Raw genomic sequence first — 17,209 nt, 5'->3', positions numbered from 1 at the left:
CCCCGCCTCTCTTCCTAGAGAGATGGTCCTACGGGCTTTTTTTTGGGTCTGTGGCAAGACACTGTAGCACCTTCACAACCTTAAATAAAGTCATATATATAAAACAACACACTTTTTTAAGAGCACCAGAGATTTCACAGTGAGAGGTAGAAACAAATCAGACGAGCCCATCCTCTCTCTCTATTTTAGCACCAATCTCTTCCCCTCTCCTCCTTCCATTCCCCGCTCTCGGCTTCGGGACTCTCCCCCACCCCAACACCACGCATGAGAAGGGACGTTGATTAAACTCACCCATGGAAGGAGGAACTTAGTTTTTTTTCTGTTTTGTTTTTTTTTTTTTTCCTTTTTCTTTTTGCTTTAAATAATATAATATATATATTTTGTTTCTTCTAATATTGCACATCAAAATGCTTCCGGTACACAGAGCAGCCAGATTCAACCTGCAGCTCCGCCTGGGAGACCTGATGCAGCACGTGGCCATCCAGAAGGCGACAAGCTCTGAGAGGGAAGCTCTATCTTTTAATTATTTTTCAATGGAAAGAACATTTGGTAACTCAGGAACCAGGTAAGACAAAATGGTGGTGGTGGGGGAAACAAAAAACAAACACGCTGCAAGTTGCTTGAGGTTTCTCTCAATATTTTCTTTGGTCATGGAAAAAGCTTTGTGTGTGGAACCGCTTGCAACATCTCGTCCCCTGATCCCTTTTCACTGTTCACATCCCGACTGATACCCGCTTCCCCTACGTCCTTGTTACTCCTGCTTTCCACAATCTGCTGAGTTCAGTAGATCACGGGTTCTTTGAGACCTTGAGCCAAAGGCTAGAGCAAGAGTTGACCCAAAAGATGCAGCCCAGCTGTCCTTGCTGCAGAGAGGTGGGACAGCCTGTGTGAAGACATAGGCCAAACGCGGGGTCAAAGCCTCGGAGCCCGGTTTCGATGGCTTTGTTCAAAGGAAGCACACGGGGCCGACCTCGAGGTGATATTGCTTTCCTGGCTCGGATGGGGGGAGGTTGTAGATGTTGACAATTGGCAGCTGCTGAGGGTCCTGCGTCCGAAATGAAAAGAGAGTCCGATGCCAGCGTCCATCCTTGATCTGTGCAGGGAGGAGGGACAGAGAAAAAGCTGTTTAACCGGGGGCGAATCCTGCTGGAAAGGAACGCGTTTCACGAGGTATAAGCTTGAAAAGCCCTGCGTGAGACAAGGGGCTGCCCTTTGAGCTGAGCAGGTCTGGCGTAAGGCTTCGAAAGCATTTTGGGGAACCCGTTATCCAGGTTGAGTTGATGGAAACTGAGCTTGACAGGGCCTCTCCAAACACAGACTCCTAACGCAGTGAACTGGCGTGCAGACACGCGGCTACCGACTCAGTGTGACATCAGGCAAGAGCCGAGGCCACCGCCTTCAGGTGGCAGTTCCCCCTTCTGCCATTTAACTGCTGCTATATGTGACACGTAAATTTGGAACTTAATTTTTTGCTTTCTAGTTGAAAGCCACCTACTTGCCAGGAGCCGCTATAGCACCCTGGACTGGAAAATGAAAGTGGTGAACAGGTAAACTAGACCCTTCTCCCCATTTTTGTTGTAGAATAAGAAGCACAGGTATAACTCGAGCCTTGTCCTGAGTGGGTTCAGCCTGGCATTTCTCTCTACTTCTCCCCTCTTTTGCAGCAACGTACCTTGCAATCATCAGCTGCCACTTCTGGCCTGAGCTGCCCGTCTGCCTCAAACATCTGTCCGTTCCAGGCCCTGAAGCGCACGGCTTTTTCCGAAGGTTTTTTGGATGAGCCTTCCTGCCAGACGGAGGTATTCAGGCAGTGGATGGTGATGTGCTGCACCACCTCTGAGCTCAGGAGGCGGAGGAAGTTCATCTGGACTCTACCGATGTCAAAATCCAGCTGTGAAGGTGACGGAGACGTTAGGGCAAAGCCCCTGCAGCGGGGCTGGGGGGAGGTAGCGGCGGGGTTAGTGCAAGATGTGACAGCAAAGGTGGTCTCTGGACTCTGCTTAAGTCTGGAGGTGGCCATGCACGGATGTCCAGAACTGGATCTGGCATGAGTATGGGCATAAGGGCCAGACGCCACGTCAACCTGGAAAGTTTTCATGGGGACACAGCAGTCCTTTATTTTTCAGAACAAACTGGCAAGTCCTTAAGTAGGAAAGTAATGTAAACTTTGAATTCAATACACGCCCCTGCAAAGAAGCAAAGCAGCAGGTTCTAGTTCATCTGCAGATGAACCCACATATTGTTATTGGTATTTTTTGGTACAGGTGCTTCCTCACGAAAAATCCTGTAACATTAACTTCACTGGAAACTTGTATATTTAAGCTGACCTCACTTTTTCAGGTGGCAGAAAACAAAATGCAAGAGTGACCTGAGCATAAGTTAATTCAACAAAGCATTTGGGAGCAGCTTGTTTGGAAAATTACTGGCCTCTGTTAAGGTTATGGGTTAATTAAACATTGCTGGGAACCTACTGCTTTGTCTTGACAAGAGTCAACAAGCCTTAAGTATATTTTTTAACTGCATGAGAGCAATCCTGAATGTTACAGCTACACTAACTGCCTCGAGGAGAAACCAGCGTGCTATAGTGGTCACCGTCCAGTGTCCTGGGACAACACACCCCTGCGTAAATATTTCGTAATAGTAGTATGGGAAATGCCGTGCTGAGGTCGAGCTGTGTGTACCTTGGAGACGGTGATGGGGCTGAGACACGTCTGCCCACCATTGGTGAAGTTACAGATGACCTGTATGGTGTCTGAGGAACAGCCAAGATTTGGGTCGATCCAGTAGGTACCTGAAGAAACGGAGGATTCGGGGATTAACAAGGACACTTAAACTTTTCTGTGAATGAGAAAAGGAAAATTTTGATTTCTGCATTACTGGTGCCAGGGAAGGAGACCGGTTTGGGCCATGTGAAATGGCCCAATGGAGGCAGCCTTTGCACACTCAGGGCTTCCTACCGTCGTTCATCTTCTGTTCACAGTTCATGAGGTCTCGACAGATGCGTGCAGGGTTTTCCTTGGTTCCCAGGGGTCTTTTGATGCTCTGAATGAGGTTGCTGAGGTAGTGTAGAGTCTTAAAGATCTCCCCTCCATGGTCCAGCATGAGAAGGTCTGGATGTTGGTAACCCTGGAGAGAAAAGGAGGCAAAGTCAGGTGTGCTTTGGGGGACACCAGGTGCTGTAACCACAAGGGTTTCTGCTTTATCTGTGGGAAAACTCCGTGGGTCAAAGACAGGCTGTGCTGGCTGGGATCCAGCGAGCTACAGCCCTTGCACTGTCCTGAACGGGACATCTCTGAAGCGCTGGCAAAGTCATGATGGCAATGTCATGAGGTCTGAAGCTTCAAAAACAAATAACACAACAGAACCACATCCTCTAACTGGATCTTTGTGTGCATAAACCCCAGTTATTCCACGAGAACAGCAGACAAACCAGAGCTTTGTGTGTACAAACTTTAGGCACACAGAAAGAACAAGCAACGCTGTGACCATTTCCCAGCCTACAGCTCCAGCAAAGACCAGTGAGTTCAAAAGTACCCTCGTACCTCTGTCTTGAGCGCAATGTTCGAGTCAATCAGCGTCCGGAAAGCTGCCCCAAAGCCATCTTGTTGCTAGTGTGGAGTGAAAAAGACGCTAACTGAGATTGTTAGAAGTTGAACATGCCCTGATGCAAGCACATGCGTCTCGGTCTAGGGCTACGAGTCAAGCATTGCTCTGCTAACGCAGCGTCTCTTGCTGGACCTGAGTGTGTGTCTCCAGGGTCCCAGCAGCTCTTTCTGGATGTCCCGTCAGCACCTTGGCTCTGCATGACTTATTATCATCATTAACAAACGTACAGAAAACAGCAACTTACAAATGAGGCTGGAATTCCTGGTGGTCCCTAGAAATCAAAGCAAAAAAGGGGCATCAGCCAGAAAGATGGGCAGTCGCTATTGCAAAGATATTAATTGGTGTCCTTTTGAAATCCTCTTTCCCCTGGAGTCCCTCAATGCAGACGAGTGAGAGAGGCAACAATGCTGTCTCTATAAAATACTTGGAGATGGTTTGGACTAAAGCACAAGAAACACTAGTCCATTCACACACACATTTTTGCATACGAGGAATGGGGCTAAGCTATAATTTCCAGTGAGTGAACAGTCCCTCTGGAGAGTATCACAGCAATAATTTTAGCTTGTTTCAATAATGTCTTTGAACTCTTTCCACATATACATACCGGGGGGCCAGGGTGTCCTCGTGGGCCTGGAGGACCCTAAAGACAGAGTGGTATCGGTTAGTGAAATGTCTCCAGTTTGTGTTTCCATTTCTCATGGTTGTCACCAGCATGAATCTGTTCCCTGCTGAAATCCTCCAGGTTTTTTACATTTTACAGCATCTTCTCCCTCAAACCCTTCGGGAGACAGGAGGTGGCCCCATTTCCTCCATCTCCCACCTCTGGGTGCATCTGTCTGCACCTGATCCCTTCTTACTGCATCCCTTGTTCCCAGCCCTTAGCTCCTTAACTATCATTAATGTCATATCCCCAGGTACTTACCACATTCCCCGTGTGCACAATTGCCCACCCTGCAGCTTTACATTTGCTAAAAGCAACTGTTCTATTTAAATACAAGATATTAGTCAGAAAAAGTGATTTTGAATACTTACCCTTGGACCTTGCAGACCCTGCAGGAAAAAAAAAAAGAAAAAAAAAAAGAAGTTGTCAGAAGATCTTCATTAATAAACCCAAATCTCCCTGTACAGCCACGTGCTGCTCCTGAGGTGCCTGCGCAAGGGCTGGGTGCTGCACTGGAAGGACAGTAAAAACAGGGCCCCAATGGTGTCTGGCAACAGAGAGGTTATTGCAGCAAAGGATGCTGATGGCCCTGACACCAGCAAATGCTCGCTGTGGGGCTCACATCCCCACCAGCACGCTGTCCTCTGCTGTGCCCACGGAGCTGGAAAATGATGAGCAAGAAGAAACAGAGGCAGCACCCTGGCTTGTTAGAAACGTGCACTGGGATTTTGGGTATGTGTGGGGCATTTGCTTATAAGACGTCTCACTTGAAGATAACACGAAACAGCATTCTGCACTAGCCACACAGCCGCGTTTGCTGGGTTCCGATGCCTGGACCAAGCCCTCGGATGCAGGAACAACCACTGGTTGCTAAAGGAAGCAACCCGGAGAGCAGGGGGACCCGCACTATGGGTAACAAGGAGGATGAAGAACACGTATCCAGTATACCCCACACATCTCCTGTATGGTGAGAACACCAAGGAGCTATGAGAAGGTGTAAAAGTCCATCAGAGCCCCTGCAAGAAGGGGACCAGAGGAAGAGCAGCAGGCGAGAAGGTGCCCTGGCACCGCTCCCCCGGCTGTGGGGGCTGCACCCGGGCAACGCTGCTACTTAGACAGGTCCCGTGCCCCTGGCAGGGACAGCCTGTGGCTTTTTGAGCTGCCATTCACTGCGGTTTGTTCCTGCAGACACCACGGTCATCTGCAAAGTGTTAGCTTTTGCTGTGTAATTGGGTTAAGTAAATGGGAATTTTAACAGCAGAGTGGGGGTATACGTGCACAGGTGGATGTATGCACATACGTGGTGCGCACATGTATAGATGTGTATGTCTTGCCCTCACGGGATCCTGATGCCACCACACTGAGCCAGAGCCCAAGCGGGTGCAGCGGAGCCCAGCGTGACTTTTGGTTGCTCAAAGAGAGGGACCCTCTTAACGGCAGGACGCACCCAGGGGTGCGGCCCGGCACTTACCATTTCTCCGCGGCTGCCTTTGTCTCCCTTGGGCCCCTGTGAAAGCACACGAGGTGGCTGTCAGTGACTGTGAGCAAGCTGCACTGCCTGGCTGTGCTGCCAGCCAGAAGCTCCTTGCAAGGACCCAAGTGCATCTCTAAACAAATCAGCTCAGGTTGTCATATTGGCCCACCCATCCCGAGGCAAAAAAAAAAAAGCTATTACTGGATGTTTCGGCAATGTCCGAGTTCATCTTACTAGTCTTCGTCTCTGCCAGTAGCAGCCTCTGTACCGAACTCTGAGTAACTTCACGCTCATGTTTTTTACGAAGCACTGACCTGAACTTTAGTCTGTGTTCAGCGCCTTTGGCATTTTGGGGCAGGCAGGGATTTTCAACACTTCCCGGAATCAAGCTGTTCCCAGTTTACATTTATCAGTTTTTTGTTGTTTCTTTTTTTTTTTTTTCTCCCCTGTGTTTTTTGCTCCCCCCCCCAGGCCAAGTTCTTTGGAAAATCTGGCAGCTTGCTTTTGAAAAACCGCAATAACATTCTTGTCTTCTAGTCTGAGCCAATCTATTGAAAAACTTGCACTTAGGTAGAATTGCTGCTCACTTGTAAGTTAATAATCATCTCCCTGCAACTATATATGCAGCCAGAGACCACACCTGCACTTCTCTCAAGCTGCTCATCTTAAAGACCATTTTGTTTCCCTCATTACAGCAGGACTTGGGATTTACTTATGCTGGCCTCAAGCATCTCGGATCTCAAGCACTATGCTTTTCTGAAAAATACAGGCAGAAAAAAAAGCGGATACTTACTGGGCTTCCCATGGGACCCTGAATGCCAAGCGGACCAATAATTCCTTCTTTTCCCTGGAAAAGAAAAGATATGCGTGAACCATCACATGGGAACTGATGGTCGCTTTTACGACGGCAGACGCAGTAAAGACACTGAATCTCTTTGCCGCTTCTCAGCAACATGATCGTGGTATTCGCTATAGCGAAATAAAAAACTGTTTCAAAATGCAAGTCCAAAGACACAAGCCCTCAAAGTATGGTTGTCAGGATCCATGTAAAACCTCAGAAATTCCAGAAATATAGAAAGATTTCAGTGTAACTGGAGCGGTCACAGCAGCATGACTGTCTCCAAGGCAGAAGAGACCCGTGCCCACGTGGTTACCTACAGACGTGTTCGGGTGGCTCAGAGGTGGTACCACGGCCACGGCTTGTCTGCCAGGCACGCGGCGAACAGCATGCTGTGCTCCTTATAGCACCCTGTAGCCTCACAGAAACAGAGGATGGAGGAAGGAAGAAAATCTTCCCAAACCAAACAAACTGAAAAACCACTCACCATGAGACCAGGCGGCCCACGTGGTCCCTGAATGCCTTTGAAACCAAGGTCTCCTGGGGGGCCCTGCAAGAAAAAACGAGAGGCCAGGTCCCCTTAATAAACATACTCCGTGTTTATGCCCTTGCTTACAGCTCTGCTGCAAGGACAGAGGTGCTGCCTCTTGTATGTGGGAATGGGAAGGTCCAATTTAAAAAAAATTCTTTCCCGCTCCTGTTTTGCAAGCCCTTTACTTTCTACAGAAAACAAACTGGTCCCCCTTCACCAGGAAAATGATATGTTGATAAAATAAGTCTAAATTTCAAATCAAGGCTCTCAACATTTGGAATGCATATCGGTGTCTCAGGTACAGACTGATGACTGATGCTGGAAATACAGGTGTCTGAAAGCCGTTCAGGTGGGGAAAACAGCTCCGGGGTCTATAGGACAGCCCTTTTCCCTCTACCGTCTACCCATTTTAACACCAATAAGTTCCAACAATGCATATGTAAATGCACACTCATTTAACAAATGAAGATGCATAAACTAAAGGAAGTTGGAATCACGATTCAATTTCAACAGTTTCTACAGCGCTGCTAATGAAGTCTTTGCAACAAGCATTGCATTGTCTATCCCCAGTAAAGAGAAACTAGAAAGCCAACTGGTCACAAGACAGCCTCTTACCTTTGGCCCAAACATGCCCGCAATCCCTGGAAATCCTGCCTCGCCAAAGTCTCCCTGCAAATAACAGCCAAGACAAACACAAGAACAACAGTAAGTTCCCACTGAACGGCTGGTCACTCGAAGACGCGCCAAGAGTTCAGCCAGCTTCAGAGAAAAAGAAATCCATTAGTATTCTTCAGTCTAAAGCAGGACTGGTGAGAAAGAAGTATGAAAGAAATCTGAAGGAGGAATTACATAAACATCAGGCTAGAAGACACTCCAGAAGATCTCATAGACTCGCAGATTACTGAGATCTCACAGGCTAAGCCTTTTTGCCCCCCAGATGGGAGGCATACCTACACTATTTCTAGCAGATGCTTGTCCAGCTTGGACCACAGTCAGCAGAAGCAGGATGGAGAGCATCTACTCTGAGCTTGATCTTGGAAGGTCATGCTGCAAAAAAACAGCCTCAAAGGCCTTTAAAACAAGCTCTTCTTTTATTTCTAATACCAACTGGACTGACCTACTAAAGGATCATTTCAAACTATGCTCATTCAAGCTGTCAAAAAAGTGCATGTTCTACAACATAACCTCCCACTCAAACCCAGGAAAACTGTGCATATCCCCTAATTCTTTTCCTATTCAACCCTGCAGGGATTTTTGCTTGATTTCTTAAGAAAAATAATAATAAAATATTTGGAAGGCCATCAAGCTTGAATTAGCACATAGCATGCACTCTGAGAATAAAAAAACCACACTGGGTAGCATGTCCTTATATAAACACCCTCATTTCACTACGTTTGAGATGTATGTCCTTTGATATTTCCGGGCTTCGCAGATGTCAAAATGCAAAATGATTCAACATTAAAAAATGGGTGAGAAACATACACCAGATGATTCATCTACAGTCTTAGGAACATCAGAGATGGAAAAGGCTTGTTTGGACTCTCGGCAGGACTATGTGACCCATGCTGGATCGTACTTTACGGGATGTTTTACAATGTCTTGTTCAGCCCAGTTGTAAATGACTCAAGCGATGGGGTTTCCACCATCTATTACAAGGCTATTCCAGAGTCAGTCTAGAGATCTCACTGTTAGGAAGTTTTTCCTGCCACGACAGTGAGAAACTGCTTGGCAAGAAAGGGCTTGGTTGGACTCGGTGGAGCGTAAGAAACTTTCCAAGGATACAAATTGATTTAACTGCCCATTTATGGATCCTGGAAAGGAAAACTGCTACTAACGGAGGACTAAGGTCTTTCCTGCGTTAGGAGAACCAACCAAGCCCTCTTTCTAGAGGAATTTCGGGCAAAGGTAAACGGGAAGTCAGAAGGGTTTAAATGCCATGGAGTCATCTCAGCTAAGGGGACCTGATCACTACTTATGCAGTGAGGCAGGCAATGGCAATACTGGGCAAATGAACCTGCCACTTGGGGACGCGAAAGGCAAAATGATATTGTTGTTATGTTGTTGGCTACTACCTTTCAGCTTGAATACTGCCATCACAGGGTTTTATATAAAATCTACAAACAAGTATATTTTAATTGAGGTAGTTGGGGTTCATCGTGTCCCTTGTTTTGGATTAGTCCCAATCTCTCTTTTCTTCATGTTAGTTTTACATCTGCGGCCTAACTAGACCCCCTGATGGTGGTCCCAGTCTAAATAGCTTAAGTATTCTCAGTATAGCCTCAGGCTGATAAAGCATGACACATCAGTGCTAAGCTGGGCAATCCCACCAGCACAGCAAATAAAAGCAGTAAGGATGAGGAGCCTGCCTTGGAGACTGCGGAGGTGTGGGAATTTAACTTCTGCTTTGACCGAGGGCTCTCGGTGTTTCTCCCACAGCGTGCTCTGAACTTGCAGCTCCACCGCCCTCAAAACTGCAGCGATGACGCCTGCTCCTGCACCTCCTGCACGTCCCAGCGGAGCTACAGACCCTCCTTTGCACCTTTTGGATGGCTTGGAGCGCACAGTTCGCCTCCGACACTCAACACCTCCCACAGGCTCCATGCACCGCTCTCATAACGGCTCTCATCGAAGACACTGCTGAGGGGTGTTTGAGATGGCTCTGCAGCCTGGCTGCCAGCGCACACCACGGCCTTGTAACCACCGGCACGAGGATGACGTGAACAGCCACGCTGTCTTAGGGAACGCAGGCATGGATTAGACGTCTCTGTGCACAAGCGAGCAGTGAAGAGCAGGGAAGTGTGCACGCTGGAGAGAGCTGTGCTGACGCTCCTGCACTCACGCACAAGCTGGTTATGGGTTCCCCTGTAAAAGACCCTCCCAGGGTTCATCCTGCTATCCCAGCCTGCGGATCTGCACCCTCTCCTGCAGGAGACAGCTTGGAGTCAGGTCTGATCAGCTCCGTTCATCACTAACCGGCTGTCCTTTGGGTCCCGGATCGCCGGGGGTCCCTGGAAGGCCCGTTCCTCCTGATGATCCTCGCTTCCCTGTTTGGCCGGTCTGTCCAGGCAATCCTCTTTCACCCTAAAAATAACAAAATTCAAGTAATTCCGAAGGACAGGAGCTAAATATAACAACACTCAGCCGAAATAGCCATAGATGGAAAGCTGAAAAAGAGTGGCTCATTGGGATAAGGAATGTGGTTTCATCAGGAGATGCCTCAGGTCTGCTAAGGCGGATTGTTGCCGGATGCACAGTGTGAGACCAGTGTGGGCATGGCTGGGTCCCCTCCTGAGCTTCACGCAGAGCAGGAGCTTCAGCAGAGCTGTACCGCCTGCATCGGGGCTAAGGACAGCACGGGGGCGAAATGTCTTCTGTTTACACTTCCGTATGTTGTCTGTCCTGCCCTGCAGTTTCTCATAATCTCTTCCCCCCCAGCAGGCAAGCAATTGATGATTAATCCATCTAAAATGTTGAAGACATGCCAAGACTTCAGCTGGAGGACTTCAATCCAGAGGCTGCAAAGCCAACATTTTTCCCAGCACCAATTCCACAACTTAAGGACAAGAGAGGGGCTTCCAAGACCCAGCACCACACTTTGCTCCCCATCTCTTCCCCTTGCCAAGCGCCAGGAGCAGCACAAGCCCCAGCTACTCGATCTGGGGCAGACTGGGAGAGAGGAGCAAAGGCGGCAAGAGCCGAGGATGGTTGAGCAGCTGGAAAAGGGGCAACAGATTTCCCTGGAGCCAGGGTATGAGTCTGTCATAATGACACAAGGGTCTTTCCGTCATTTCTGGTAACAGCCTGTTATTCTACCCAAGGCAGCTGGAGGGCAGCAAGTGACAGTTTAAGAGTGATGTGTTATGGGAGGCATAATTTAAATCAGACCTGATAGCCTCTCCAAACCCAGCTGGAGTCTTCCTATTTACAGAGTCTTTCTACAAACGGTTGAATTGCTGTTGGTCCACTTTAGATCCTGTGGCCAGCCTGGACCAGGGCAAGGAGCAGGAAGAAACCCCAAGGTCACTAAAGCAGCTTGTCCCTGCTTCCACCCAGAGTGATGTTCAAAGCCCATACTGGTTCCAGCCGTCCAATCCAGTAAATATATGCTAAAACACAAGCGGCACAAATTTTCCTTCAGCAGTTCAGGCCTCGCAGGGCAGCAGCGAGAGGACATCCAAATTTCCCATGGAGTCGTCCATCCTGGACATCCTGCAGGCTGTAGCAGTTCCTTTGCAACTTCTCCAAGGCCATGTTTTTTTAGCCAGGTTTCTAATGAAAGAAGACTAAAGTGTTCGTAGTGTGGGTATGTGTATCTGTAGGCTCCTAAGTTCAGTGAACTTTGACAAAGGAGGAAAGGTCTCTGGGACATTCAGCTGCCGTGAACGTCATGAAAATGGATGGATGGATGTTTTTTTCTCTAGCTAAGTGAAAGATGGCGGCAGGAGTTGAGACTTTATTAGATCTTGGAGAATCCGAACTCTAGAGACAACAGGCTCACAGACTGGATTGCTCGTAGCAGTATCTTAGGGTCAGAAACTCACCTTGAATCCTGGTGGTCCCTGTGCCCCGGGGAGTCCTGGTATGCCAGGGTTCCCTCTTTTGCCCGACATCCCTGTCACACCTTCTTCCCCATCATCACCCTGTTCTCCCTAGAAAAGAAACCCAGAAGAGGTTATGAAACAAGATGCTCTTTCCACCTCTGCACAACTCTGAGGCGACAAGGGAGTGGTGTGATTCTGCCCTCAGCAAGCACCATGCATCTGGGCATGGGTGGATTTGCAGAGATGTATACAGAAGTCTGAGCATGCAAGTATCTGTCCGGCTAGAAACACCGGTTTATTTACAGACTTGGCCATGCAAAGGCAGCTACTGCCTCTGTGTGCATGTGAGATATGAAGAAGAGCACATGATCCACTCTGGGTACATGTAAACTGGAATATCTATAGCTGGACTACATCCACTTCTCCTGTGCTACCTTTTAGTTTTCCGGCTCCTAAGTTACGTTTGCTGTTAGGTTACAATTGCAAACTCACCAGCATCCCAGGCATGCCATCCTTCCCGGGCACTCCGTCCACTCCAGGGGCACCCTCTTGACCCTGCCTTCCCACCACTCCTCGAGGACCTGGTAGTCCAAGGATGCCCTGAAATCACAAAGGTGTTAGTGATGGAGCTCCCAGACAGCGTTTGCTGGCGTAGAAAATTGAATTTTTACCTACCGGTGAGCCTCTGCTCCCTGCATTGCCCCGTGCTCCTTGCTTTCCTTTTTGACCCTGCAAGCAAAAAAAGACATCTAAAATTGCAGCAGTTCAAGCACAACTCCACTTGGGAGCCTGACTTCAGGGTGTGCTTTTGGATAATGGTTGGAAAGAGCTTTATAAAAAGGAGATTTATAAAGTCAGTTGCTCCAACACTGGGGAATGAACTGCTATTTGGTTTTATTACAAATGATTCTTCGTATGTCTTGAGAGTTCTAGGGCAGGAATGAATAGCTAGAAGGCAAGGACCTACATTTTTCCTAATACAGAGCAGATGAGGACAAATAAAGCAGGATGAACTCGAGGGAGGACTCAGTGCACTGGCAAACATTAGAACAAGATGCCTAAAACCTGCGTCCTCTGTCAGTTCATTGACAGCACAGTGCTGAACCAAGGACCCAGTAAGTCTTCTGCAGGGCGTTCAGTAAGAGCTTTTCTCTGTGAGGTAGCTACCTCTATTTTGAAAAGTTAATGGAAGTGAAAAGGGTATCTTCCGTCTAAAATTTGCAATGCTGCTTTGTGAATAAAGACATAAAAGAAATACTCCTGAGGTTTATTAGCTGTAAAAAGGATTAATTTCTGCAGAATGAATGGAAAACTCAGCCTCATCACCTTCACAAGGGCTCTCTTCGTGAGGTCATGTACTAAAGCACTTTTAAATTGAAGCACTACATTTTCTGTGCATTGTTTCTCCATCTGCAGAGGACCAGGCAGGCCAGCTACATGAAAGAAATACTCCTGGGGGTGCTTTCTCTGCTATTCATTAGACTCAAAGGCAGTTCCAGATTGTCCATCGATGGGTAGAGTTTATTTATCTTATCGCCTGGTACACTTTTTGCCAAGAACACCTACTGTAGGTTAAACTATTTTCTGGCATTACCCCAGCAGGGTCAGATTAAAAATCCTGACATCTGCCAAAAGGGAGCAGGAATTTGCTGAGTATTGAGGTCACATACTTATGTTTTAGCAAATAAAGTCCCTGATCTGTGAGAATAATTAGCGAGCTGTCATTATGGCCAGATGTGGAGGTAGGAGTAGGTAAGAGGTACCCCAATGAACCTTGAAGGATCCATGTGTGCTGTGTTTTCTTGCTCAATAAAAGGCAAGAAGTTAGAGGGACTCTTCCAAGAAACATAACTGCATGGATAAATGGACTCTAAGTCTGGAAGGTTTCAAGCCAGAAAAGTTTTCAGTTTAAGTGAGAGACACTTGCCTGGCTCAGACCTCCTTAGGGACAGACGAGCCAGCTGTGGCTGGAGGCACCAGAAACGGGGGTATGGGAAAGAGACACAACCCATGGCAATGACTAAAGACCTGCCCAAGATTCACCCATCATGCTGGAGCTGTAATTGTCTTGATCTTCTCCAGCTCCACAAAGACAACAAACTATGGGGCTTGGACACTCAAATACATGTTTACAGCCCTCCCACTAGGTTCTCCACAGTCTTTCAAGGCGTAGACCATAGGCCAAATCACACATGCTGGGGAAAAACATGAGAGTCCTCTTAATTAGACATTTTCTTTAAATTTGGGACACTATAAATCCACCCTGCTGAAACCTACCACATCACCTTTGGATCCCTTTGCTCCTGGCTGGCCTGGTGGTCCAGGATCCCCCTACAAAACATAAGCAAGAAAAATCTGCTTGAAATTCTCTTCTGGCAGTATCTTGCATAAAGTTCAAAGAACAGCATTTTTTGTGCCCTAACAACGCTGACCGTATGGAAACAATTCAGGGGAACAGCCTGTGCTCAGACAGGCCTCCTGGGGAAAAAGGAGCAAGGAACTGTCTCTAGAGAGCATTTAACAGGGTGTCAAACTGGAGAAGAAGCAATGCTACCCCCTCACTTGGGTGGTGTTTGGATTCGTGGAAATCATTCACTAAATTCCAGATGGTGCCTGGAAAACAGTGCTGAGAAGTGGGCAGGAAGGAGCCTGTTTTGAGAAAGGTACTGCAGAAGCTACGTGCAGAACGAGTAGTTTATACAGTGACTGCATCTTCAGTGTTGGTACTACGTCCCTTTTGCGTGCTGCAGCCCTTTCCTTGGTTTCGCCTGGATGTCAGAAATTAGAGAGCTACCTATGGAGGAGTAAAGCAGAGAGGATATTTCACTACTCCCTTACTGGTCTCTCCCCCATCACACACGTCTCTCTTTTCTTCTGGCCATCCAGGTGGTTTTTTTGTGTGTATTTGTGTCAGGGGCGATTTCTGGACTAATATCAAAGAAATGGTAAGTAAGGACACACCTGCAGAGCTCCCCTTCTTCAGCTTGTGTCTGAGCCACGTGTTTCCAATGGCTCTTTCCTAAAGAAAATCCAAAGCTCCTGCTTCCATCTGAAACACTGACATCTGAGGGGCTACCACCCCTCAGAATAAACTACACCCATGGGGGAATGCAGCAGTTCTACCCATTTCTAGGCCGTATGACAGAGCACTAAGATTTTACCCCAAAATAGAATCTGTTGTTCTTCCCAGCAGCCCTACAAAGAATGGGAATTGATTCAACTTTATTTCCCAATACAAACTACATTTAATGTGCTGCTGCACTCACAGTTGCAATGGTCACATATACAAATTAGACGCTGCCCTATATAGCAAAGGAATAAAAAAATCCTTCTCTTAAATTTGGATTTAATTTAGTCTTTTATAAATGCACTGGTTTGAGAGGAAACGCCATGCAGGCAGAATAACATGGCCTCGCCTCCCACTGGACCAGCTCTCACCAGCAGCATGCCAAATGTATCATTTCCAAGCAGATCCTTCCACTGTCATTGTCATCTCCCACTGCCCATCTCCTAAGATTTCCAATCCCTCTTGGATTGTTCAGAAAAGACAGTTTTGGAGACAGGCTTCTGGGAGTGCCCCCGTTCCGTCACTCATTTATTAGTCTCAACACGTGACTCAAAATGCCCATTCTGTAGGCCTGGCTTATGGAAATGCATACATTGCGTTTGCTGCAGCCCTCCCTTCCTTTTTGCATCTGTTTTTCACACGCATGTGACATTGGGTAGCTTACAATAAAGCAGCATTTCTTACAGGTAAGCCTTGCTGTCCGGGTTTTCCTCTTTCTCCGTCAAGACCTTCTTGACCCTTAAATAAAAAACAGAGAGGAAACATGTGTTTGTTCTTGGGTACTTTTGTGGCAATAGAAAACAAAAAAGGATGTAACATGCTGCACGGGGCAGGAGAAGATATACATATCTGCATTCTGCTAATATAGAAATGTTGAAGTTTGTGGGTAATGTACATTCTCCTATGAATATGCGCTGGAAAAGAGGAACTGCTAATCACCACCTATGCAGGAAAGAAGGCTTTCTAATGTGTCCCTAAATACACACAGCACTAATGTAAGTGAACAGTTACAAAATAAGGCAGCAGCACTGCTAGCCCGGTGAATTTAGACTCTTCTGTACATTACTGTAATGGGTCGCTCTGACCAGCTGCTTTTGGATGGAGGTAAGACTTAGTCCATAGAGCCTTTGCAGATCAACACTAATCAGCTGGAGATGTCCCACAAAGAGGGCATCTGGAGCACAGAGGAATAATTCATAACCCTGGTCTTGCTTTTGAGAGAAATCCTGGTAAGATTTTGGAAGCTTCCAATCCTCCAAGTTAACAGAGATCTTCCCATGAAAGAGTCTACAGCCATGGGCACATCAGTCTTGAACTTTGTCCAGCATTGACATGACCTCTCTTGTACACATCTTCCCCAGGGTATTTCCTTGATAATCACGAATACCTCTGATGAGATGCTCATGCTCATTCTTTCAGTCTAGTGTGCTCAGGCAGGTGCACGGCATTGTGAGATGCTGACCTGCAGGACCTCCATTAGCCTTCAGCAAAATTTTTGTCACTTTAGGTAAAGATATCTGAATTACTCCTTGTTTGAAACACAACCATGTGCAGTGGTTGACAAGGGATAACACTGGATTATGAATCGTGACTACTGGACAAAGGGTAGACTTCTGTGGGCTGATGCAGATTGGAAGCACTTCCTCAAGACAAACATTTCTGAATCATGTATTTGGAATAAGACTCACAGGATAACCAGGGTCTCCAGGCTCCCCTCGATCACCTCTGTCACCAACGGGGCCCTACAACAACACAACAAAGGCTTAAGGTGGATGTAAACAATCTGTCATCTGCAATATCTCAATGGCTTGTGCGTGTTCTGCAAGAAGGAAGCAACCCAACTAATCCATCTACAAAAATCAGGGCAGGATTGATTAGAGAAGGATTTAACATCTTACTCTGTCTCCAGGTGGTCCCTGTGGGCCTTCTACCTTCCCATCATCACCTTGTTCTCCCTGTGAATAAAAATGCTAGTATTAATATAGACAGCAGATTATACGGCAGATGCTTCTGTACAGACCCGATCCAGTCCTCCCACATCGTGGGCTTCTAAGTCAAAGCCTCTGTTGAATTTACTAACTTTTCATCCAAAGAAAGTCTAAACAATTTTTTTTTTCTTTTTTGTTTCACAACCTGATTCTTCACATTGCTTTCCTGGTTTCTTGGGTGGTTGTTTCTACCTAGTCTAACCGTCCTCCCCAAGGAACCAGGTGCAAAGGGTTATTTTCAACAATTCCTAAAACTAAGCAAGAAGCATGTAATTACGACAATATGGGAAATAGTTCTCTGCCTCTGAATTTTATTGCCGACAGTCAAACCAAACTCTTTAATCAAGCATTTCCCCACCCTCTTTGAGTGCTGCCTGGGCTGCCATGGGAACAAGGGTGGTCTGGTTGTGTGCCACCACTGTGGGCTTGTCTTACAGCTGATCAGGTGAGAGGGTCAGCCCCTTGCACACTCGCTGCGTGAGCAGCTCCACTCGTTGATGGG

At 47.2% G+C, this 17,209-nt stretch overlaps 1 protein-coding gene across 1 annotated transcript in view; it reads right to left on the bottom strand.

Moving 5' to 3' along the window:
• Window positions 1-639: 639 nt before the first annotated feature.
• The window catches only part of COL27A1 (collagen, type XXVII, alpha 1), a gene marked incomplete at its 5' end in the record, with an annotated part of 152,145 nt that continues 135,575 nt past the window's right edge, over window positions 640-17,209 (bottom strand). The window contains 20 exons of the mRNA XM_009581850.1: window positions 640-1,093; window positions 1,673-1,891; window positions 2,682-2,791; window positions 2,958-3,126; window positions 3,543-3,608; window positions 3,851-3,877; window positions 4,211-4,246; window positions 4,639-4,656; window positions 5,739-5,774; window positions 6,535-6,588; window positions 7,067-7,129; window positions 7,727-7,780; window positions 10,085-10,192; window positions 11,653-11,760; window positions 12,145-12,252; window positions 12,328-12,381; window positions 13,930-13,983; window positions 15,404-15,457; window positions 16,408-16,461; window positions 16,618-16,674. Coding sequence (XP_009580145.1) covers window positions 947-1,093; window positions 1,673-1,891; window positions 2,682-2,791; window positions 2,958-3,126; window positions 3,543-3,608; window positions 3,851-3,877; window positions 4,211-4,246; window positions 4,639-4,656; window positions 5,739-5,774; window positions 6,535-6,588; window positions 7,067-7,129; window positions 7,727-7,780; window positions 10,085-10,192; window positions 11,653-11,760; window positions 12,145-12,252; window positions 12,328-12,381; window positions 13,930-13,983; window positions 15,404-15,457; window positions 16,408-16,461; window positions 16,618-16,674 — 1,596 coding nt within the window. The remainder of the gene's footprint in view (window positions 1,094-1,672; window positions 1,892-2,681; window positions 2,792-2,957; window positions 3,127-3,542; window positions 3,609-3,850; window positions 3,878-4,210; window positions 4,247-4,638; window positions 4,657-5,738; window positions 5,775-6,534; window positions 6,589-7,066; window positions 7,130-7,726; window positions 7,781-10,084; window positions 10,193-11,652; window positions 11,761-12,144; window positions 12,253-12,327; window positions 12,382-13,929; window positions 13,984-15,403; window positions 15,458-16,407; window positions 16,462-16,617; window positions 16,675-17,209) is intronic.

Source organism: Fulmarus glacialis, unplaced genomic scaffold (assembly GCF_000690835.1).
Source record: "Fulmarus glacialis isolate BGI_N327 unplaced genomic scaffold, ASM69083v1 scaffold1717, whole genome shotgun sequence".
Taxonomy (NCBI): Eukaryota; Metazoa; Chordata; class Aves; order Procellariiformes; family Procellariidae; genus Fulmarus; species Fulmarus glacialis.
Note: the sequence above shows the minus strand (reverse complement) of the source record. Positions and strands in the feature narration are given on the sequence as shown.